Source organism: Pteropus medius, unplaced genomic scaffold, assembly GCF_902729225.1.
Source record: "Pteropus medius unplaced genomic scaffold, Ma_sr-lr_union100, whole genome shotgun sequence".
NCBI classification, from domain to species: Eukaryota; Metazoa; Chordata; class Mammalia; order Chiroptera; family Pteropodidae; genus Pteropus; species Pteropus medius.
In genome coordinates this window covers 7,602,406-7,628,212 of record NW_024347788.1, presented here as the reverse complement: position 1 = coordinate 7,628,212, position 25,807 = coordinate 7,602,406, and the positions used below count along the sequence as shown (strand labels likewise).

The 25,807-nt window shown below is 43.0% G+C and overlaps 1 protein-coding gene and 1 pseudogene across 5 annotated transcripts in view; one reads left to right on the top strand and one right to left on the bottom strand.

Annotated features, from left to right (window-relative positions):
* Nucleotides 1-7,789: 7,789 nt before the first annotated feature.
* On the top strand, nucleotides 7,790-7,908 carry LOC120614527 (uncharacterized; annotated as a pseudogene).
* An 8,441-nt stretch (nucleotides 7,909-16,349) lies between these two features.
* The window catches only part of AKAP11 (A-kinase anchoring protein 11), a 43,608-nt gene continuing 34,150 nt past the window's right edge, over nucleotides 16,350-25,807 (bottom strand). For all 5 annotated transcript variants that reach the window (XM_039877198.1, XM_039877201.1, XM_039877204.1 and 2 more), the window contains 3 exons: nucleotides 25,041-25,087; nucleotides 22,066-22,226; nucleotides 16,350-19,665 (listed from right to left, as the gene is read on the bottom strand). In XM_039877198.1, the coding sequence (XP_039733132.1) occupies nucleotides 19,525-19,665; nucleotides 22,066-22,226; nucleotides 25,041-25,087 (349 nt within the window). In that variant the 3' untranslated portion in view covers nucleotides 16,350-19,524. The remainder of the gene's footprint in view (nucleotides 19,666-22,065; nucleotides 22,227-25,040; nucleotides 25,088-25,807) is intronic.

Genomic DNA, 25,807 nt, shown 5'->3' with positions numbered 1-25,807 from the left:
CACACACACACACACAGACATATGTTTCAGATTCAGAGGGAGGAGACAAACACATACATATGCTCTAGAAACTCAAACTGATTCTGGAAGCATGCACCAGAAACGTGGCAGTGACTGCATCAGGCTGGGGAGGCATCGGGGGGCCGGGGAGAGAGTCTCATTCACTATTCACCTTTGAGTACAAGCCCAGGGTTGTGGTTGTGGCTGTCGCTTCATTGTGTGTATGTCTTTCAACACCAACATGAATAATTCGCTTAGTTTTTAAAAACATAATAACAGTAGCAAAAACTTGTTTACTCTGTGCCCGGAAGTAGGAGCTTTTATGTGTATAATTTAATTTAATCCTCACGATAATCCTGAGGGATCCACGCGATCATTATCTCCACTCTCCATTCTCCAAAGAAACTACGAAATAGGGGAGCTGGGTAATTTTCCATCCTCGCACCTCTGGGAAGCAGCAGAGCTGACCCAGGCAGATTTGCCTCCAAGCCTGCATGCTCTAACCCCAAAACACACAGACCGCGGCACCGAACAAAAATAAAAGGCATTTACAAAGTCCAACGGACAAACGACTAAAATAAATTATTCATTTTGGGGAAAAAAAAAAAGTTTCCACACAGGGACCAGGATACTGGTGCGGTGCATATTTTTTTCCACATCTTCTAAAACTCTCAAAACCGAAGGTGACGGTATAATGATAATGGATAGCCGCTTTCCCCCTGTAGAGAATTACCCCAAATATTTTTAATGCATACAACAGTGCTTTTTATCTCGTTGTCATTGGGATTAGCTGGGAAGACAGTCCTCTGCCGTGAAAGCCATCAACGGCATCATTCCTTCACGCTTTCCTATTCTTCTTTCCCACATTTCTCCACGAGTGTCACAGGAGTCACATGCGCGGTCACGTGGGTCGACTCGGGTCCCTGAGGACAAGCCCCGCTGTGTCCCACTGCTGTGTCTGACCCGCGCTTTTAACTGTATATTCCTGCCAATCGTAGCCCTAGACCGACTTCGAGGTCCCAGCCAAATTTCACCTCCTTCTTAATGGTCCTTTCCCTAGAAATGCAAACACACGTAAGCAATGCAAAGGGAATGTAGATTAAGAGAAAGGGCAGCCCCCAGCCACCTCCGCCTCGCAACACGGGGTCTCGGGAGAGTGAGAACAAATCTTTCCGTTATTGGCGCCACCTCCCTTGCTCTGTCTGGCACAAGATTTGAAAAACGACTCGATGAAGGTTTGCAAAAAAATGGAATATGGCAAAGTCACAGGTCATCAAGAAAACCTGGGGCAGACGAAGACACAGGAAGTGTGAGTCGTCGCCACTGGGCTGCAGGATGTTAGTCGTCTTGGCTCCATCCCAAGGGGCAAGATGGGGGTGTGGAGGTGTCCCTCAGGGAGAAGCAGGAACTCACTACCCAAGAAAGCCCATGTTTTAAAAGAAGTAGAGGTGGTGGGCACATGCATCCTGCTTCGGGGGGACCTACATAACGCCGGCCCCAAAACCAGACAGACCTGGGAGCCCCAAGCGCTCCTGGAGAATTGCTGATGGCATACGGTGAGCTTCCGCTCAGCCTCACCCTCCCAGCCTCGCCCCTGGCTTGTACGTTGTGTGTGTCCAAGGTGGCAAGATCTTGGCACAGTACGGATCAGCTCGGGTGTCAGCAGGAGGAGTTCGCTGTCCCTGTTCCATCTCTTGGCTCGGAACAGCCTCAGAGGTGACAGAGCTCGTCCCCGCCTGAGCAAGAAGAGAAGCTGTCTCCTCGGCAAGAGGAAGCAGAACCCCGAAGGAGACGGAAAGGCGACTTCCCGGAGCCTGCACCAGGCTGGCTGCCCTTGTCCAAAGGACACCCGAGAGGAGTCCCCGGAGAAAGGCCGGCACCACGCTGCACCTCTAGGTGCGCCGTAATCGGCCCTGAGGAGGAGGGACGCTTCTGATGATGGGCCACGCCAGGCCATGAGCCTTGACGACCACCGCACGGCGGGACCCAAGGGCCCGGTCTCGGCGTTTTAACGTTGAAACTGACGTTAACGTCTTCACTCACTGATGGTGAGAACCGCCTTCAGAGTCGGGGAGCATTCTAGATGCTCTGTGACAGTTTGGGGAAGAGAAATGGGTAAGGGGCGAGCACAGAATCCAACTGAGACCTCCCAGGGGAAGAGCATGAGGAGGTGACGGCGAGGTCAGAGCTGAGTGGCTCGGAGCCCAGAGGAGCATCCCGGGAGAACAGACAGGAAAGTACCTCCTCGGTGGCGGGGGCCGGCCTGGAGAGGAGCTCGCCACTCACGCACAGAGCGCCGGGGCCAGGAGGGAAGTCCCAGGAGAGACGGCGGGGCGCGTGGGGGGAGGCTGATTCTGGGCTGGAACCCGGGTCGGCATCCCAGAGGCCGCACCCCTAGCTCCACCTAGCGCTTTGTTCAATCCGTGACGATGCGGGAAGACCTCGCTTCCTGATCCGTCTCCCTGTCCACGTGCCGCCAGCCCTCCCGCAATTCGGTCGCTCGGTTTATTTACTGAGCTTTTCCCATCACATTAGCATCATACACCTTTAGGACCTTTATGAGTTTGAAGAAGGAAAAAAACATCTTCACATCAGCTTCCTCGGCTGCAAAGTGGGGCGGTTATTGTGGAAACTCAACTCTGGGAAAGGATTTTTGTCGCCTAGACAGCACTGGACAAATGGAAGCTGTGTTACTGCTGTTGCTGACATTACTTTTATCGTCGTCACTATAGACCCCGAGTGGAGACGCGAAAGGCTCCCACGGCCACACCCTTCCTAGACGTAAATAATCACACAAATGGCTGGAATTGCTGTCCCGGGGTTGGCGGAGTTGTTGGGCTTGTTGGCACACCTTGGCGTTCAACTATTTTAGATGTGCTACTTTTTCCTCTTTAGGAATGAAATGACGAATCCCTTCCAGGTGGCAGACAGAGAAGTGAAAGTATAGCCCATCTACGTACACTCTCGCCTCCCATGGGGAGGAAGCAAAAAAAAAAGACAGCAATCCTATTTCAAACGAATCTCTGCCATAAACTCAAGCCCAGCGACAGATGGGAAGAAGCCCTGTGAGACAAAACACAACACCCCCAAACCCCCATACAAACAATCGATAGCAAGTACAGCACGAAAAAACCACAGGTGCTCCCCGAATGCCATAGAGAGTGCCAGGAATCTCACCTGGAGGACAGCTGCTGCTGACGAGGCAGGCTCCCCGGGGAAGACTACCTGCGCCCGTTCTTATTTGTCCTCTGCAGAACGGAGGGAGGAGATGCGCGTCGAAGGGAGAGAGGATGGGGACAAGAAAAGTGGCATGAGGTAGAGAGTAGAAAGAATAATCAAAATGGGAAAGATGGAATATACATGATGGTAAGTGACGACTTAGTCCCGGCCAGACCTTCGGAAGTTTAAAATGCCATCGTGTGAAGGGGCGTACATGATTTGCTGTTCTCACTAATTAGAAACACGACCGGATGCGTTCCGAGAAGGTGAACAGATGCTCGGCTAAGGCAGAGGCGTCAAAGCAAATGTGGAAACTAAAACGGAGCTGGGAGAAGCCGGAGCCAGTTACCTTCCTGCCGGGTGGGTCCGCGTGTGTGGCTGCGTTTGTCACCATCACTGTGCAGTGCCAACGAGAATCGGATGTGCTGACGCGGGATGTGCGCTCTGCAGCAAGGGGCTCCTATCTGAACCAGCCGTTGAAGGATAGATAGATGGCGGTTACCAAGGAAGATGAAAGAAAGGTTTCCCCACGTGCGAGCCCGTGTGGACACACGTACGCAGACGTGCATTCAGTATCCCGTGTGAACACAGAGTCGCCTCCTTCACTCTGAATGGCGTGTCAGTCCCACCCCACTGCTAGCCCCCGGGTTTGCTGTCCTCCCTCTCAGGGAGGTCATCTGTGACAGGGACCAAGCTAACTGAGAATGACCACCCCCCTCATTCAAGGACATGCTTGTGGCCCAGAATCCCTGTACCTTCCAAGAGAACGATTGGGGTGATTCTTTTCGGATGGGTCTCAGTCTCTTGACTGGGTGTGAATACTGCGTCTTTGCACATGCTTTGGCTGTCCATGTTACAGAATAAATTGAGAGTGATTCTGAAGATACAAACTATTCTATGAGATTTTTTTTTTTTCCTTTGGCCCACATCCACAAATAAGCGGGCCATTTGGAAATTTGGGGGCTTGATGGCTGAAAATGATAAATTTTGACTTTTAGAGTATGTTGGAGCCTGTTAAAAATGTAGACTCTAGGAGCATCTTTTGATGGCAGAAAGTCCCAGAAGTGTACCCCAAACCCCACAAACGATGAGGACATATCAAAGGGACACAGGAGCCAATTGTAAGGGTTGGCAACAGACAAAGCTGAAGCGATTTGATTAACAAAGTAGTACTGAATGATAACCCAATATCCGGGAGTCCATGGTGATTTAAATCCACGATTTAATAAACATGGACAAATCTCCCATGCAGAGAATTCCAAATAATTGACGTAGCTACCCGCTCCCCCAGGAGGTGGATTTATATAGCTCCCTACTCTTGATGTGTGGAATTCGCATTGTGACCCTTTGCGAGGACTACAGCATGAAACGCTGAGAGAAAAAAAATAACTCTACAGTGGACAAACTTGCCAAAACCATCCCAGCCAGGTGATGGAGGTGAACATCCACAGTGACTCATGGAGATAGGAAATCCCCCCAATACGATGAGACGACCTAACGAGAAGGGCACTTCATCTCTGCACTTCCAAAAACCCATTAACCCCGGTCTCACCATGAGGAAAATCCTAACCGAGAGACATTCTGCAAAATACTCTGCAGCACTCCTCAGAAGCCCCAAAGGTCAGGCAACAAGAAACAGCTGAGAAACTGTCACAGCCAAGAGGAGCCTAAGGAGACATTTACACGACAACTAAATGCAATGCGCTGTCCTGGACACAACCGAAAAAAAAAAAAAAAGACATAATGTGAATGAAGTGTGGACTTTAGCCAATAATATGGTATCAAGAGTAGTTCATTCATTGTAACGAGCGTAACATACTAAGATACTAATAAAGAAAACTGGATGTAACATAAATGAGAACTCTGTACTATCTTTGTAACTTTCCTATAAATCTAGAACTATTCTAAAATTAAAAGTTTATTTGAAATTGTGTTCCCAGGTGCTCCATCTCCAGAGGCTGTGATTCAGTAGGTCAGGGGTGAGACTCACCAATCTGCAGTCAGAATAAGCTCACCAGGGGATTCCATTGCAGGTGCCTGTGGAGCCTTTTAAATGGCTGCATCCGGATATAATTTATATAAGCAGAAAAACAAATGGCCAGCGAAATGTCTAACCCCCCTTAACATTTGAGTGCCAGTGGCTCTGAGAGTAACAATGACTGTCCCATGAGTAGCATCCCATTGCTGGGCCACTCTGAAAACACTGTCATATTATTCCGTGGACATTCCCTGAAGGCCACATTTCCTCAGGTTTTGACAGCCCCTAAGTACAATCCATTTACAAAAATAAGCTTTAAACAGTGAGGATGATGACAAACTGTCCTGTGGCCTCCAGCTCTGCAAGCTTACGAAATAAAAAAAAATAAAAATAAAAGACATTGCTTCTGGCAGTCCCCAAACTGAACAGAACATTCCGTGGACAAAAGCTATTCATTCACTGGGAAGGGGGAGGGAGGGCGTGCAACACGCACAGCGGCCAAGCTGGATCCATCTGTTCTTCGTTGAACGTGACCTGATGGTACTCTCCAAAACCCTGAGATATTTATTCTATACTTTTTCCATTGAAAGAAACATAATTTTAACTAATGAGTGGGCTTCAATTTTTAAATAGGAGCCTGGCGGGGGGGGCTATTAAAATAGTTTTAGTTGAAGAGGATAAACATATATGGCTATTATAAATTTTACCCATATCATTAGAATAGGTTGCTATAGACTATTATGGAACAGTTGGATTATGTTTCTATTATTTTCTCCATGAGCAGTTAATGCCTTGATCTCTTCATTTATATAGTCCGGTTTTTGACAGGCATGTTATGTTATTCATTTCCTGTGAATACGACATTTTCATAGTGACGGGATAGTCAGTTACTCCCAGGCTGTATCATCTGTCTTAGCTCACAGACTTGCTTAAAGCATCAGGAAAAACATAACTGTGTGTGACAGCGTGTGTGTGTGTGTGTGTGTGTGTGTGTGTGTGTATCTAACCAAACCAGCCATACTGTCTGCAGAACATAGCACTGCCAGCAAGAGCTATGAACACAAACACATCCTGGTCCCCGTACCAGGCCCCAGCACGGAGGTCAGACTAATGAGCTTGGCCTGTGTACCAGGCGGCCGTCTCCACTGACAACGTTTTCATGACTAATTGGCTTTCTCGCTCTTGGAAATAAATTGCAACACTCTCTGTTTTTGACGACAATGCGATAGACTCGGAGCCTAACCAACCTCGGAGGAGGACTGACGATCGTATCTGACAGAGTAGCAGTCTTCCGCAGGGCCCGGGAGCAGACCGGCTTTTGGAGAACGGCTTAGAGTTGGAGATTTTTGGTCTGAAGGGGGAGAACCATGGAAAAAAATTCATTGAAGAAATTTAGCCCCAATCCACGTTGCCAACCTCAAATGATTAGTTTCCATATAGAAAACAAAAATAAAGTCAAGGACAAGATAAAGTTTATTCCCAGACTGCTCTGCAACATGAGTCATTCCAACCAAGTAACCAGGATGTTTCCGTCCACAATACCTCAGAACAGACTCGAGTGGCACTGAAATCAATTGTATTCCCCCATTTTTAATGGCACAAAGTTCATTCGAGTTAAGCAGTGACATCATACGGGGGCAGGGGAAAGCAACACCTCCCTGCAGATAACCGTGATGGACACTTTCAGTGCAGCTACGACAGCCGTTGAACGACAAGAGATTTTGCGAACATTACAGCGAAGCAATTAATCAGAACCCGAAATGCTGCACCAGGAGAATTTGTTTCCGAGGCAAATTATTCCTGATATTTAAAAAACGCTTCTAATTAGAGTCACTAATTAATCCTTACGGCGCTCGACGCTGAGAAACACAAACATCGAAGGGAACTGCAGGGAAGCTAAATGGATGATGGGCAAATCCGAGGAGAACGAAAATATCAAACGAAGAGTTTATCTCCCGATTTCTAAGCTCGGGGCATTTTTCTCTGCGTTCCTGAGAAAGCACCAGAGATAAGAAATAGGCCAAACGGAAACCACCACGTGGAACGCCTCTTGGTATTTGGGCTCAGACATCTGAGGCTGCCTTTGGTTTCTAGCTCTTTTCGACCTGTTTACTTCCTGGATGTGCTAACTGACCCTCCCCGGGAGTGGGACGGCAGGGCAGCAAATATCAGCCAGAAGGAATCCTGTTTTCTGGCAGACTGCAGTTTCTAGGTCCTTCGGGACAATTGTTCAAGACAGATCTGCCGGCTTGTCGTGGCTTGTCAAAGCACCTTCTAAGGTCGGCAACATTGAATGCATGCTCTGCCAGCAACCCCTGAGCATGTGCCGGCCACTCTGCGAGGCGCTGAAGAGCTAATGACCCAACAATGCCTTCTCTCACGGTCCAGTACAGGAAGATGCCAAAAAAAAACAAACAAACAAAAAAAAAACACCTGGATTTGAATGTCACAGCTCATCACTTGGCCGGAGAGCTATTCACCTTTGAAATTACCACCTCCTGTCCATCACTGAGGCTCTGTAGCAGCGTATATAGAAGTATAACGTGGGCCACAAGTGCAAGCCATGTGTGTGCTTTAAATTTTCTGACCGTGGTCTATGGCCATGCCACCCTGAACAAGCCGGATCCTGTCTGATCTCGGAAGCTAAGCAGGGTCGGGCCTCGTCAGTACTTGCGTGAGACACCACCTAGGAAGACCAGGTGCTGTAGGCGTAAAAAATAAATAAATAAATAAGGGATGGTAAGCTGACAAGGTCCTTGCAATCTGTGAGGTCAACCAAGGGTTGCCTCGCCTAAAAAAAAGTAAAATAAATAGATTTTCTGATCGTCACTCTTTTAAGTTAAAAACAGGTGAGATAAATTTGAACATTTCATTGAAATCAGTATATTCGAAATAGTATCATTTCAACATGTAATTGATATGAATAAATTATTAATGAGATTTTTTTCCTAATAAAGCTTTGAAACCTCTATGTATTCTACACTTAGAGCACATCTCAGTTTGGACCGGCCACACTGCAAAGCTCTCAGTAGCCACAGGTGGCTAGTGGCTATCACCTTGGACGTCACAGCTCTAGACGCCTGGCCCGTCCTCTCGTTTTACTCTGGGGAGCACAAAGCATTCGTTCAAATAAAACGATAATGTATTAGTTTCCTATGACCACAGATGTAATGGCTCAACACAACCCAAATGACATGAGCTTACAGTTCTGAAGATCAGAAGTCTGACCTGGGTCTCACCGGGTAAAATCAAAATGACATCAGGACCGCGTTTCTTTCGGAGGCTCTCAGGGAGAACCTATCTATCTCCTCGCCCTTTCCAGCTTCTAGAGGCCGCCCCGCCGCCTGGCTCTGGGCCCCTCCCCCCAGGTCAGAAGCAGCCGTGTTGCAACCCATGACTCTTCATCGTCCTCTGACTGCAGCTGGGAAGGATGCTCCCAGTGTAAGAAGATTCGATTGGGCCCACCTGGATAATCCAAGATACTCTCCCCATCTCAAGGGCCCTAACTTTATATCACATCTGCAAAGTGCCTTTTGCCATGTAATGTTTTCACAGCCTCCAGACACATCTAGAGGGGAAATTATTATTATTATTATGAATTATCATTACTAATTTCTATAAGAAGAGAAGAGTAAACATTTAAATTTGGGGACTTGGAGACTCGATCTGATTACACGACAAAGGAACTGTCTTTTGCCCTCAAGCTCATTTAGATTTTCTCCCTTGGGTAAGACAGAACCAAATTCATGAAGTTCTACCTGTATTTTAGGATATGAGTTTGTTTGTTTGTTTTTTCCTTACATGCCACAGACCATTTATTGAAAAGATTTAAAGGTTTTCTAGGTACCAGACATGTACAATCCTACAAAACAACCACGGCCAAATAGCAAGAGGAACATTACAGCATAAGGTGATAGTTCTTTTACAAAGGTAAGGGTTTTTTTCCATTTTTATTGTATTTTGAAACCCGTTTATCATGTGGGGAGCACACTAAGAGCACGACATCTTTCCTAAAATGTTAGTAATTTTCCCAAATGAGGAAGCTGTAGGTGTGTCTGCTATACAATATTCTCAACTCTTTAAATAATTATAGATATAACTAAGAAGAAATAAGCTAAGAAAATCTCAAAAAACAATATATTTTTTTAAATTTTTGTCAGAAAAATCAGAATCATTAATACATGGAGAAAGAGGTCAAAATGGACATATAAGCAAAGACCCAAAATACATTCAAGATTTTCTTAGGAACATGACTTTTTAAAGACGTAAAGGTTATGAAGTAATTATGTGTTCATCCACATATATAAATGCATCTTTTGATGCTAAGTTATTACTTGCAAAAGTTCCCTGACAAGAAGGCATGTCGTCTGTCACCTGGCTTATGGCTTTGGCCCCTTTTGCAAGCATATAATCCTAAGACCAAAAACTGTGAGGGCCGAGAAGAACTTCAGACCATGAAGTCCAACTCATTCATATGACAGGTTAGGAAACGGGCCACACTGGGAGAGCCAGTGACTTCCTCAAAGTCCACCGGGGACTAGCGGCTCAGCCCTGGACTGCAACCTCCCAGGAGGCACACTGTTTTATCCAGTGGCCTGCTGGGAGGGGTAAAACTCTCTGTCCGCCCATCCACCCACCCACTCATCCATTCATCCATCTATCCGTCCATCTACACGACCATCCCTCTATCCATCCATGCATCCATCCACTTGTCCATTCGTTCCAACATTTGCCAGGTGCCCACTGCATGCCAGACACTGTTCTAGGGCTGAGGTCACAGAGAACAAAACCAGTAATGTCCCAGCTCTCAGGGACTTTACACTCTAGGGGATGAAGAGATAATAGAAACATACTTATCTCAGGTGGAAAGGGGCTAAGAACGAAAGTAAAGCAACGTAAGGGGATAAAGGGTGCTGGAGGTAGTTATTCCACACATCTAGTGACCTTCTGAACAGAGACTGAGTGAGGGATGACATTTAGAGTACACTTAAAATAAAAGCTAATTATAAGTGGCACGGACATGACGAAATGCTAATAGAAAGCTCCAGAAAAATGCTTCTGAGGAGTGACTGAGGATGCATGTGGAGGGCAGGCAGGTGGGAATGGGTGGAATGAGGCGGAGCTGTCTGAACACACAAGGACAGTCTGCAGGCCGCTGACCTGGGCAGGGTGTGCCTCCCCAGGGGTCTCTCGGATGTTCCTCTCCTGGGTGCCCGCACTGTCCAGGAGGTGCTGTGAGGACAGGTCCCATGGCCACAGGCGGCCGCTCTGACCTGAAACGGAAGCGTAGACCTGAGCAGAAGTGACCAAGGAATCAAGAAATCTACTCAGTTTCTGACTGGGGATGGAAGGGCAGACCTCAAGTCAGGCGAGGTGAGGAGCCAGCCTGTTTGAAACAAGGGCCGCCCGCGGGGGGCTGCGAAATGGGTGAAGAAGGAGGGCTAACTGTGCCGGGGAAGCATGCTGCAGTTCATCATCGTTGTTGGTCTGTCAGCCGTGGACTGTGCTGCTGTACCACCTTGAGGCTCAAAGAAGCACTACAGCTTTAAGAGCAGAGAGGACCATCCACGTTTCTGGACTGGAGTCTGGGCTTCTGGGATGCTGGAATGAAACGCTCTGTGCCCCTGGGTTGGTTCCCAGCCCTGCCCCGTCGGGAACCCCGTGGGAGAGGCTGCAGGAGCATCTGCGGAAGGGCAGTGCGCCCGGACGTGCAGCCCTCTGACCCGTCCGGCCTGGCTGGGGCGCCCGGGTACCACTGTCCAGAGCGAGCTGCCAAGATGACCGCCTTGGCCCACCCAGGGCTCGAGTTCCTGTTTCTTCACGCTGAATCACAAGGCAGCGTCCTAGGAGGTCAGCGTTTCCCCACTGCTGGCCGAGGGCCCGCTGGCCTCGCGGCAGCCTTGCCCTGCTCCCGGGGCCCCTGGCCGAATGGCATCCTTGCTTCTCCTGGCATTTTCTCCTGCTAGAGGCTCCGGGTTCAAGGCCCTTCCGTGTCCTCTCCTCTGCCCCACCTGCACCCGCCCTCTTCCTGACCCCGTCCCTGTGCAGGGCACTTCCTGTAGCGACAGAAGCCTTAGAGGTGACCACGGAGCTCCCAGCAGGAGCTGGGCAGGATTCGGATGCAGGAAAACAGACCTGGAGATTCAAGGGGACGAGTGGGAGGACAGGCCCCGGACTAGCTTCTCCTTGATCGCCTCGTCGAGGCTGACAAACAGAAAACCCAGGTCACGTGTACTTTTTCCAGGGGACGATGCGAGAAACAGAAAAGTTTTCTGACTGGTTTTCTGACTTTTTTTTTTCCTTCATCATCAATTCTGCTTAAATATCATTTTTCTTCAAAGTTGTTTCGGCAAACGTTAAAAAAGAAAAAAACAGCTCAAGTATACACCGCACACCCCCTCTGAACAAGTTTTGTTGAGTACAGTGGTCCTCGTCCTGCAGGGGGGACCCTCCAAGACCCCCAGCGGACTCCTGGACTGCGGACAGTACCGAATCCTATACATACCGTTTTCCCTACACTCACATACCTAGCAGAAAGTTTAATTTATAAATTAGGCACACTAAGAGGTTTAACAATAGAACAATTATAATGATATATTGTAATAAAGTTATGTGAATGTGACTGCTCTCAAAATATCTTACCGTACTGTAAATCATCCTTCTTTCTTGGAAAGATGTGGGATGACACAGTGGCTTTGTTAGGTCGAGAAACTGTCACCTTTTCTCTAAAAGGGAGCAGTTTATGGCTTTTCTCCGGCATATCCGAATCGCCAGCATCACCGCTCTTGCACTTTGGGGCCATTATTAAGTAAACTAAGGGTGACTTGAACACAAGCACCGCGACACCTGACAGTCAGTCTGATCGCCCAGACGGCCGGATACTAAGTGACTGGCGGGCAGGGAGCAGACAGTGTGGAGGCTCTGGACAGAGGGATGGGATACGTCTCAGGCGGGATGGAACAGAACTCAGCGAGATTTTGTCGCGCTGCTCAGAACAGCACACAATTTAAAACGTACGGATTATTTATTTCTAGAATGTTCCTTTTAATATTTTTGGACCACGGTTGACCATGGGTGACTGAAACCTTGGAAAATCAAACCACAAATAAGGGGAGACTACTGTTATCTAAGTGATTTTTTTTTCATTAAGTATGGCATACCTTTAAAATATTATATAAAGAATGTATATAACTTGACTATAATAAACCAACATTCAGGGACCCACCACTCATAAATAGAACTTTTGGTACCTTAGAAGCCTCTGTAGCACCCTCTTCCCTTCACCCATCTCCAGGTAATTCACTACCCTGAATTTTTATATTAATTATTCCCTTATATTTTTAAGTTATATTTACATAGTCAAAGTTTGTTCATGTTGTAGCAAGTATCAATACTTTATTCCTTTTCGTGGTTAAATACTTCATCGTATGGATAAACCACATTTTGTTTCTCTCTTCATCAGCTGGTTGACTTTTAGGTATTTTGTTTCCACTTCAGGACCATTAATGAATAATGCTCTGACGAATGTTTCCACTTGTCTTGAGTATCCTTAGGAGTGGAATTGTTGGACATGGTAACAGTTTTACTTTTTGAGGAACTGCCAAACTATTTTTAAAGTAACTGTATTATTTTAAATTCTGGCCGAGGATCCGAATTTCTTCACAGTTTTCTTGTTATTATTTTGGTGAAACTTGAGAGATACTCTGCTCATGTTTAAGCTTCCCCTTTTGTCTTACAAAACTACAGCTACCTTATGTCTGATGATACCAACATATGAAGTCTTTGATCTGGTTTCTACCCTGCCATTTCTGCTGGTTCATGTTCATGGTCATGTTTCTTTAAATATAAGTTTCTCATTTTTCTTGGAACTTTTTCTTTGGGACTAATCGAAGTTTAGAATGAACATGGGCTCTGCATTTGGTTGCATCTGATGGGTTCTTAGAAGCATTAACAGAAAAATGTTAAATTCTTGGCTGGAGGATTTTTAGACCACCCAGATCGTTTGAATTTAGGCTGAAGCTCACATGAGAGTTAGCTTGCCAGTTCTCAGGGAAGATGTTTTCCCCCTTGATTCACTGCCCAAGTTTTGGACAGAAAAGTTTTCTTCTGTCCAAAGAAAGCACTGGGTTCCAAAACCCCCAAACTTTACTTTTCTATTGGTCTGTATATTCCTTGCCTTCATGCTACCTATCAATGAATTTATAGGAAAAAAATTAATATTTTATCCAGAGTGTGTGTTGTCAATGGAAGGGTTAGTCATCTGCCATACTAGCAAAAATGGAAGTCAGTAAACAAGCTGACTTATCATGGTTTTCCCTAACTTACCTATTTAATCACGACATGTGGCTGACCTCCTGGGTGACTCCTATCATCTGGTATTACTAAGCTGTCTTTCTTTTGCAAGATTCAGTATGTTGTATCCAATAAAAACATAACAACAATGATTATATACACGTACCTGATTCAGATCACTGAAGAGCAAGATGGATCTCCCCTGGACATCTTCAATGGCTGCAGACTGTGGGATTACATCACACCACATTGCCAGCTCCTAACACCTTTCAACATTTCACTTTCTTTCCCCCGAATGGAGGACCCTCTATTCCCCCTGACACCTGCCATCTCTCCTTCCTCTTGGAGGCGGAAGTCGGGGTGGAGAGAAGAGGTCAAAGATAACTGGTCATCCACGGTGTTCTTCTCGGTGCCTAGTAGAGTACATAGTAGGAGGTGCATGTTTGCTGGGGCAAGACAGCTCAGTTTTATATATACTGGACTAGGAATGACAAGAGGGCAAAGAGAAAGCCATTGGACAGTCAGAAAAAAAGAGGAACTAGAGCTTGGGAAGGGTATTTGTTCTTTCTGTACTCTTTCTTCTATGTTCAGACGGGCACGGAAAACATGCATGAAATAACTTCTACGGCTGTCAGCTCTGATGGGCACAGTAAGACTGAAGACAAGGAAAAGAGAAAAATCAGAGAGTCCAGCTGAGATAAGAAATACTTCTGCCTAGTTTCTGGAAGCTAACCAGAACGTCTTTTTACGTATTGCCCTCCTCAAAAGACCTATTTAAGGTACTCACATTGTAAAGACTGTCAGCTGTACCAACTTTGGCTCAAAGTGATACCAGTAACAGGAAAGTAAGGAAAACCCAACTACATGTCGGACCAAAACGCTCTGGCCGGGTCATTTCCAGCCAAGAGACTGCCAAGATTTATTGACTACCAAACTTGAAAGGTCCAAAGGTTTTTTTTTTTTCCCAAACATTTATGAAATAAGGGAAATCCCAATTGTATAAAAAATATACACTTTTTGAAAGGAAATACACTGAAGGTAGATAATTACTGTCTGTTATTACAGGCGACTTTGTCATCTCTTGTATTTTGGTTTGCAAATATGGTGACACAGTGTGACGGGCAGAATCTGGGCTTCGGAGGCTGGCAGGCCTGGGCATCCCCGCTGTGCCCATTGTGTAAAGAACGCCTACCCTCTCTGAAGCTGTTTCTTCATATGAAAAAGAGGAATGACGACAAGGCTGAGATCTGGACTCACCAATGTGAGGTGCTTGCCATAAACAGGAATTACATGACGATGGACAGCATTGGGGTGCTCACTCTTTCTCTTTCACTTTCTATTTTAATTATTATCTTAAACATTGCTTCTTCACTATTTCCTTAGAGCTCAATTTCCTTCTCATAAAAGTAGTTACACTCCAATAGTGTGTGTGTTTTTTTTTCCCCAGCACAGGTAAGTTAAATAAATGTAAACTCTTCCGGTCTACTAGAAATCACCTTATGTTCACTCTTGAAAAATAATTCAGAAGAATATGAATTTCGGGACCTTTTTTAAACTAATACTTTGCAGATCTTCTCTTACTGTTTGGCTTCTATCGTATCTGTTCAGCAGACTGCCGTTAATCCAGGTGTCGCTTTGCGGGTAATCCATCTTTTCTCTCTGGTTGTTTTTAAGGTGATCAGCTCTGCAGCTGTTTTTTGAAACGTCGTGTGCGTCCATGAGCAGAAGCGCACATACGCATGTGCAAAGGTACACACTATTGAAACACGGAACTGCATATAACCTACGCAAACGGTTTAACCACCATCCAAGAAAATCATCCCCTAATTTCTGGGGCTTAAAATACTTAAGACAAAGTCAGTCCCCACTGGTAATAAAGAGCCAGCACCTAACTTTTAATTGCCCGATGCTACATGGCATGACAGAGTATGATCTCTATATTCCAGGGAAGGGTGCTCAATCCACGCCAGAATTTCGTAGCACACTCATAACCAAGGCAACCGTAATACTCTACTTTGCACTAAAATGCAAAACAGACTGGCAAACGGCCTTTCGAGTCACTTAGGTCAGCACTCAGAGGCACCTGAATAAGTAGTTAGAACCTGATGTCCAATTAAAAAGATTCCTAACATCTCTTGTTCTCGAAAACCATGTCAGAAGCACTGAGACTGTTCGATGCGTCTCCTGTCAAGCAGTCCCACTCGTCTGCCTTTGTTTTAGTTCCGTACAGAGTAGTTAGCGAGATACTACAGAATGAAAACCAAGGCCAGGCATCTCTTCAGTTTATTGGAGAATTCTCAGTTGGAAGAGGAAAGATCACAGACTTTAATAATTGATAAAAGATAAAAGAACAATTAGCTGCAAATTATTACAAAAGTAATTTCTGAAATGTTTATTTTGAACCACTACTACAACAAAATTTTAGTGTATCCTGAAGTTCATATCTTGGTAAATAAACATAATAAGTCACTGAAAAGCAAAAAGGAAGTTACTGTTACATGAGATCTCAATGTAGTAATTCCGCACAGTCAAATAACAGCTGCAGTTATTTAAAGCTGCTTTTGCTATATATCTGGTATATTAAACAAGAAAGTGAATTACTTTTAACACGGCACAAGTAAACAAAGGTAGCAAATCCAGCAATATTAAAACCTGATATTAAATAGTATTCAAACATTACAACAAAAACAAACGATGAACTTCTAGAACTCCAATCCCACCCTTGTGAAAGGAATGTACATGGATGGTAAAAAAAAATAAATAAATAAAGTGACAAGAGTGACTAACATTGCATCTGCCTCTGCAGAACAGAAATACGGTTGCGTGAGTAAATGCATTGCAGAGTCTGCGCACACTAAAAAAAAAAAAAAAAAAGTATTTAACTTTAGTATAATTTTATAATTCTCAATGACGCTCTAATTCTCTTGTGCTGGTGACAGGTGGACAGCGTTTTAAATGAAAGTTATCTCCCCTACACTCAAGGTACAGATGCATTATTTTTGAAAATTTGGGTGTAAAGCTTTCTTTGAAAAATGTAAAATTTAAAGCAATACCCTGATGGGAAATTTATACTATTAATTGTGGAAGAATAATATTAGCTAAATCATTAACGAAGGAGACGTTTGGGTCTGGACTCTGATGATGAGTCAAGGTTAAAATCTGCATTTGGGGAATGTGCACTGATGTCAAAGTCACGGGGCAAACTCTCACTTCATAGATGGCGCATTTAATAAGTAAATTCTCCTACCAGCAACATAAAACCCTTACTTAAGCAAAATGAAAGTGTTATGAATTGAATCAACTCATGTGAAATATCTGAAAGGATAAGTGGAACACTTTTCAAAGTATACAGATGTCACCATATACATTCACTGAGCGAACACGTAAAGGTTTTATTCCATTAAATTGTACCAAACCATCCAAGAGACATTGTAATTTTCTTCTGTGACTTATAAATAAAGCATTCCTTTTGTATGAATCAGGAAATACTTTCAAAATCAACATTAACAATACCTAAAACATAAATGTAATTTAAACTCGGCTTGGGAAAAAGACACGAAAGAATCTCCACATTTCGGTGTAAAATAAAGTTCTGAAACTCCCTTCTCGAAGGCCTCGTTCACTTTCTTTCCATAGAGCCTTCGATGCTTCTAAAATTGATAAACAGAGAATTCAACTGAATGTACATCACAACTTTTAACCGTTCTGAATGAGATGTGATATTTCATAAGGGTCAAAATCTACAGAATGGCAACATTACAATGTTATCATATAAATATGTCAAGTAGATTTGTAAAAATAGGACAGAGTAGAGCTGTTCTGAAGACTGAGCAACCAAACAGACCTAGACTGCCATGAGAAAAATCACAAAGTGCCTTTAAAGAAAGTAAGTTTAGACTGTACTTGATTAAAAGATACTGCTCTAAACACAAATGCTTTCTCTCTACGAAAGGAAGCTTAACTCCCGCTTCTTTTCACATCTACCAACTCGTAGTGTTCGTCTCTACGCCCTGCACTGAACTGACACAGACGAGGAGTCCCACCGTGATCACTCCCGGGCACGCCGACAGCCAGCGACTGGCCTGTCTGCATGAAGCCACCGAAAACGGGAACTCTGAATCCAGCACGGCTCCCGAAAAATGCAACGAAAAGAAAAAAGGACAAGAGGAAAATCTCACTTCAAAATGATTACGACCCCAAAGAGAAAGAGACATTTTCAAGCATAAAGTTTTACAAAAGGAATATAACGTCACTTTAGTTTAAAAGAAATCCAGCACTGTTTTGCTGTGAATCAAACCCGTACATACACTGAAGTTACTAAACACAACTCGATAGTTATATACTTGTAAAAATTCGATCTAAACTTAATATCAATTATCTATGTTATAATTAACAACAGTTCCCGACGTTTAAAAACCCAGTCCAGTGCTGCTGCATCTCAAGTTCTGAGAAGCTAAAGACATAAACAATTCTTATATACATTTCCTGCATTTCTCCCTTAAAAATACTTGAAGAAATTTTAGGAAAATTTATTTTTAAGGCTTACTCTATTTATCTTAAATTGAGGAAAAAAAAAAAAGCTTGTAATGAAACTTCAAAATATTTAAATAGCTCTTGGTATTTTTCTTGAAAAGCAAATCTGACTCTTTCCTTATAAAATACATTTCTCTACCATAATTATTAATTCGAATTAATGTGAGTGCCCCTATGCCTGGCCCCCCAACAGGTGCTATGTCTGCCATACTTTGTGAAGCTTCCGAAAAAGTCAGTGTCAGTGCGCAGGAAGAAAAGAATATGTAACGGAGCAAAACCAAAGCTCCCCAACAGGAAGTGATTGACTCTGGGTGACGAAATCTACTGATGGAAACCAAAAATTCACACATGCACACCCTCACAGACAAAACCAAGACACAAGCTCGGTCCCCTCTCAAGTCGACATGCACTTTCTAACAGGAGACGGAGAGCCCCGCTGGGCCGTGTCGGAGGACTTTACAAAAACAACAGATTTTATCCGGGATGGGGGTGCCTATTTATTTTTTTTCTAGAAAAAGCTTATCCTTGCTAAAGTGGAGAGTTTTTTCAAAAATTTAAAGAGTGGAAATCATTATTGGGCTTCTCTAAATGCATTTCCGTATCAATATAAATTTTTAAAATTTAAATGTTTTGCACTTTGATTAAAGAGAAATAAAAATTCTTACTGCACAATCATTATAGACATTTTATTTTAAAGCACCTTTTTAACATTAACAGTGGATCTCTAACGTAAACACATTAAAATAAAAGAGGGCACAAACCACTAGCCAGGTTAAAGTACTCCTTTACACACATACACATGCGTGCGCACATGCACACGCACACACACTCACACACGCGCACACACGCGCACACACACACTTGCTTTCATTCCAGAACAATTGGCAAAATTAGCAAATAATGTAATCTGATGAAAGGCTGGGGAAACTATCATTTATGGTATTAATAGAAACCTAAAATACTAATGTTCCTAAGAAATTAAATAGTTTGGGGCATTCAAAAAGCTACCAGTAACTATGAAAAAATTGACTTTCAAAATGAGACAAAAACTATCGGAAAAAAATTACCTCAAGCTATTCTTTGATGTTGGATTAGTTACTAACAGGATACCATCTGTTTGCAAAGGAGCAGAATCCTAACTCTTTATCCCTGGAACCACAGCCACCTCAGAGGAGTTTCTAGCAGCACGATTTGGATGCAAAAAGAACGCCATCGGACAATGTCCCTGACACCCGATGGCTGGACCTTCCTTCAAATACATCTTCGTAGGGTCTTAACGTACTACACATGTGTGGAGAGTAATAAGTGAAGATACCATCTGACAGATTACAAAAGTATGAACTATATACACCACGTGATGACGCAATGAGCTCAAAAGGCTGCACTGACTTCCCCCTAATTCACTTTAAATGTCAACATTCGCTATTCAGACTTTATCCTATGCATCTTTCTTTCTTCGTCTCCTAAAACAGGTAATAAAATATACTGGTTTGGAGCTTGTCCTATGCGTTTTCCAGGAGCCAGTCAAACAGCGACTTGCGTCTGTCCTCGCTGTGGGTCTTCTCCATCGTGTCATAGTACTTAAGCACGGCCTGCAGGAGGCCGCCCACCGTCCATCCTTTCTCTTGTAATCGTTTAGAAAGCTGAGAAGAAAGGAAGTTATGTCAAACATTAACCGAACACAATTTTATAATAAAGTTTTCATCTTTATTTTTAACATCAGCTAAAACTAAAAATCTGTTTGTTTGTAGTAAAATATTGTTTCCCAGTTGTAACAAAGTCTTCTCCATAAACCACCATCCCTTTACACAAATTAAATATTTTTCCTTCCTGCCCTTTATAAATATGTCTCCTCCACAGAAGGACACTTTGGGATTGCTGGAGACAGAACTCCATAAACCTCACCAAGCGGATACTCTGTGTGGGTGTAGGGTGTAGAGATCTTCCATTTTGACAGGAAATTCTTTAACTTAAATACATCCGCCACACTTTCAATTAGACACATAAAATAATAAAGACAACGTCAAGCTTAATAAAAGGATGTGGATTTTCCTTCTGCAACATATAGTGTGGTTTTGTTTTTGGAATACACACTCTAGCCTCAACGGAAACTTGGCTAACTTAGGAAATGTTAATGTTGTTTTTTTTTTAAAAAAAAAAGTAAAAAAATATTGTGGTCATCATTTCACAATACAGTATATACAAATATTGACTCATCATATTGTACACCTGAGACTAACATATTTCTTACATATCAATTATACCTCAATAAAAATACAGTAAATAAAGGTTTAAATAAAATCTATCGCCACCAATCAGAGCATGTCTTCACTCATTTTTTCTATTTCTGCAAAAACTAAGTTTTTGTAATATAAATATGCTTAGCCTTTTTAAAAATAGATTTATTGAGATGTAATTCACATATCATACAATCCACGCATTTCAAGCACACGTACATTTTCGTACACTTTCGTACACTCGATGAGTGGAATGCGCTTGTCACCACAATCGACAGAAGAACATCACTCACCAGGGAAGCCCCACACGTGAGTCACCACACCCCGTTCTCCCAACCCCCTCAGCTCTAGATAATCACTAATTTACTTTCTGTCTCTATAGATTGTCTATTTTGGCCATTTCGTATCCATAAAATCATAAAATGCATGGTCTGTTACGACCGGTTTCTTTCATTTAGCAGAATTTCAAGGCTCCTCCATGGTGCGGCGTGTGTCGACTTCGCTCCCTTTCACCCACAGGTCACACTCCAGGGCATGGATATTCCATATTTTATTTATCAATTCGTCAGTTAATAGACACGGGACTGTTTCCACTGCTGGTCCGTTATGAATAAAGCTGCCATGAACACACGCTTCCACTCCCCTTGGGCATACGCCGAGCAGTGGAGTGCTGGGTTACACAACGATGCCATGTTTAGCTTCACGAGGACCTGGCAGAGTGTTTTCTGCAGCCACCTGGGAACAAGGTCCCCTTACGCGAGCGCTGTCACACCCAGCTCAGCCTATGGCCTTCGCCTTCCTTAGTCCTCAGCTGATTCGAGACTAAACAACGTGAAAACGTTCGCCCCCCTAAGGTTGGTTCTAACACTCACCCTACCCAGGCTACCTCCTTGACGGTTCATTTCCTGAGCATCCCTTTCTGTCTTATTTTTGCTCCAAAACAGAAACTTAAACTGGAAATAACCCCCAAGTCTGAGTAAAAGCAAACAAAATACTCCCCCCAAAAAAACTATTTTTACATAATGTCTTTTTCACATAACAGTTTTTCCAACAATACTTATGTAAATTCCAAATCAGGAATCAAGAATAACTGGACTGCTCCTTTTTTGTTATTACTGACCAATTAACACTGGTTACTCACTGGGCTATTCTATGCCCTATAACAAGATTGAACCAAAGTTCTCATAAGGAAAATTCTGAGACAAAAACTTTAAGACTGTAAGCTAAAAATCTTGACTAGCAAGGTGCTTGGCACACAGTAAGCTCTCAATAAAAATCTTATCAGTGCACCAAATCGGAATGTTTTATTATTAGAACCTTATTAAATGCTCAAGTAGTCCACCACCTCTTATTAAATGTTTAAAGTCCTACTGGCTTTTGGTTATGCCGGCTTGTCGTACTAATGAAACTGGATAAACAGAGAAAGAGATATACTGAGTACTAGGCACCATTATTAATCGTTTAAATACAAAGAATAACTCGGTCTTTTCCTATGAACACGTGACATGTTTAATGACACCTAAGTCTGAGAACACGGAATGTACCAGGTACTAGGGTAAGCACTGTTTTACAGTATTATGTTTTATCTCACAAACCTCTGTAAAGTAAATTCCATGCTCACTCCCACAGTGCAGACAGGGAATGGGTGAACTCGCCCGAGGTCACACTGCTAGAGTGGCAGACTGACGCGCGACCCAGCTGTCAGCCTCCGCTACAAATGGGCATCTTACTCGATCAGCCATGTGACACCGAATACCATGTCCTGTTTCACATTTCCTCACAGTCCCCCACGAGGCAGGCACTTACTCGTACAAACTCCTTCTTTGCAGAGTCATGAAAGGCAAGTTCTGCGACTTCGACTTCAGAGGCCACCAGCCACTGAAGAATGACCCTCAGCTGGGGGTCCACTGTGCACGGCTCCATGTCAATATTCGTTATTAGCAGTGTCTTTCCGTCTTGCTCCAAACCTAGTGTACAAATTTAAACAATATGAAGTGAAACTCACCGAGTCCATTCTCCATACTCAGGTTTCCAAGGAAATATAAGTGTTTCCCATTTCTTAAGGCTCAGTGAATGACGGGAAAACACGCAGCCCTTTTTAACCATCAACTAATCATTTCTTTGAAAGGGCAAAATAATGCTAAAACCAAGCTATCTACTGACAGCACAAATACAAAACTCTATTTTGAGGCACTGAATTCACGTACGATCATCGATGCCGCCATCTGTGTCAAAATACGATCCACGAGTAAAAGAAGAAAAAATAAAACTCTAAAGCCAAGATTACGATCAGAACACAAATGAAATACAAATAGAAACCTCGAATACACACACTAAATGGACGCTGGGAAAGCTGTCTGAGCTGAGAGAAGAGGAGCAGCAGAGACTCGGACAGCGCGCACCGCTCTAAGCTCTTTAGATCGCAGACCCCTGACCCCGAACCCGCCCCCGGGGAGAAGCTGTTATTTGATCATCCCCGTCCTGCAGGTGAGGCCTCGCAGGCAGAGGGATCCAGAGGCCTACAGCGAGGACACGGCTGAGCCGGGATGTGAACACGGGCAGTCTGGCTCCATGCTCATAATCACTTCATTCTTTAGGCAAAATTAGGGGAAAATAGCATATGCAACCACTTATACCCCAAAAGCCAGACCAGGGAATTTTCTGGTATACCCCTATTATAAATAAAATATTGCTCTCAAGTTTACTTTCTTTGTGTAGGAAAGTTTTCCTTTCAACAAAATAGGATGAATCCCCGTTGGCTGTGCAACTAACGACCGAACACGCCTGCTTCGGGCGGCGGGACACGCTGGCAGACGCGGCGCCGGGCTGTGCCCGCCACGGAAATCAGCAGGTGACCGTCCCTGATTCACTGTTACGGTTTGCAGAGCATTCTAGACCACTACTCATCATTTTCGGGACATGTGTAGGCCCCTAATTTCTATTTTAGAAAGTTGATTCATATTATTCTCTTAAAATAAATGTACTGGTTTTTCCCTCTCCTCTCCCCACTAATTCTCAGTCAAAAATGGGTCTGGAGCACGATGGTCTCTGGGCCGTTTTCTAAATCCTGTAGAGGTCACGGGGTTGGACCCTGTCACCCCAAGGCGTCTCTGTGCTACTGGCCTTCTTGGTTCAGGACTCCTGGATGCCTGGCCTTAGACTGACCCCTCTTTTTAGAGAGGTTACTAAACACTAGTGAAAAGAGAAGGGACTGACATCCTAAAACTACAAAAAAGAAACCAAATGAGGTTTGTTGCCTTAGGATTTCTGTAATTTTTAATCTTTCTATAATTCTACATCAAGCTTTCTCTTAATTTACCAATTTCTATTTTAACAAATTTGAAAGTTGGCTACAATTTTCCACATAAGGAGAGATGACCACGCAAGCTGGTTTATGACAATATCCACAAATAACTGATCTCCTGACTTCTACCTACTCACAAAACAAATCCTGAACAGCCTGGCTCGTGTCAAAAGTAATAAGTTTTTCATGAATTTCCCACCGATATTAACTTGTATCTCCTCGTAATAATTCCTCACTAAAGTTAACACTCATTAGAAAAAATACTCACCACATGCATTTATACCCGGTATATAGCTTTTGGAACAACTTTGCTCATAGGTATTACTTGGGAAAAAGTACAAAACTTTTCTAGACAAAATCAACACTTTTTTAGTTAACAAAAATAAAGCAAATATTGCCTAGCATATCCGTAACTCAAAAATCATCTCCCAAATCCTATTTTACATGTGATGAGAAACACTTACTTCTAGAAGCCCTATGTGAAGACGATGCCTCTTTAGCAGAGGCATCAGAACTAACATATAATCACCATCCTAGGTCTGAGGATTTTAGCTCAAAAATTAGTACATGACTTTCCTCAACAAGCACAACTGGGAATAACATGGAAACTCAGAAGTTATGCAACACTTGTCAAGAAATTCACTTTGGCAATTTTCTACGTTTGCCCACTTCTACAGAAAGGATAACAACAACAATAAATCACTGGTTCAAAAACAAATCTCTCAAACGGTATGGATGCATTTAGGTGTCACTCTACAGAAGCCATTATTGGTGTTTTCATAATTAGGGGACAATGAAAACTCCGCTTCAACACGTACAGTTTATAGATTCACTCAGACATTTTAATACAGTTGAATTAAGGATTACGTATCACAGTCCAAGCTCTGTGACCAATAGCATCTAGTATTTACATATTCAGAACTACATTCGTTAAAGGCAGAACTGAGTATTTTCTTCAAATATGTGTTATGTGTGAGTTAAGACTCGAATTAGGGAGGGAAGAACTGATTTTAAGGTATCTTTTTATTTTTACTTATTGATTCATGTAAGACTGACATTAAACAGTAATTCTAGAAGTTATTGGTTTGGTAGGCAAAAATGATGACATATGTCATAGTGATAATAAATTATCTTACGAGTAAGGATTTCATATTTTGAAAAAGATAATTATACAGAGATTACCATAACTTTCCCTCTAAAATAATTTAATAATTCTTTTAAAGTATCTCAGTCTTTATACCAATGAGTACTTCAATAATTTAGCGACTGAATAACATAAACTGATCAACAAAGGACCCGACAGTGAATAAGTTGGCTTAAGAATACCCTGATTGGTAATGTAAATATTCTGATTCATAATAACCCAGAGCCTAACTGACGAAACGCACAAATACAAAAATCAAAGACTCTTCTAGGGAAACTTATACAAAAACAAAACAAAACATGCAAACATTCTGAAAAACAAATTGTCAATTACCTTCTACATCGTCCTCATGCTCTTCATCTTTATCATCTGGCCCATCGCTTTTCGAATAAAAGAACAGAAGCGGTTAAGAAAAAAAAGCTTTAGTTAATAACAGCATTAAAACCAATTCTTAAAATGTAGTAAAGAATGAGTTACAATATGATGTGTGGCATTTAAAAAGGGAGAAATGACAATAAAAAAGGAAGCTTTGCTTCTCACACCATTTCATGTTAAAGTCTGAATTGTAAATGATATCTAGCTAAGTTATCAATAACCAAGAAGCTCTGCCTGACCATGATACATAGAGTGCCAAGTAATGTCATAATAAAATTTAAAATAATTTAAAGCCAAAATATTCTACTAATTTGGTTGTAAATAACACAGCACTTGAATATCATAGTATGCCACAAATAATTATTAATGCTTCTGCTAAGGCCATTTACATATTTTAAACATCATAAAAAACATTTTTCTTACACTTTTCTTATATATGAAATAAAACTACATAAAAACAAACGAACAAACAAAAAAAAAACAGAAATCCTGTAGGAAGCAAGCTCTTTTTAATGAAATAATTGGCAGAATGAAGAACAGCAAGCAGAGCAACACATGCGTAAAGGTGATGCATTTTGCAGTTAGATGTCAATCACAGCACAGTGGAATTTTTTCGTTAGATGTAAATTCATCAAGCAGAATCATGTCGAAATGTGGGAGGAAAGCAGCGTGATACATACTGGCACCGTAACCCGCATCCTTTTAGGAATATGGCATCATGCATT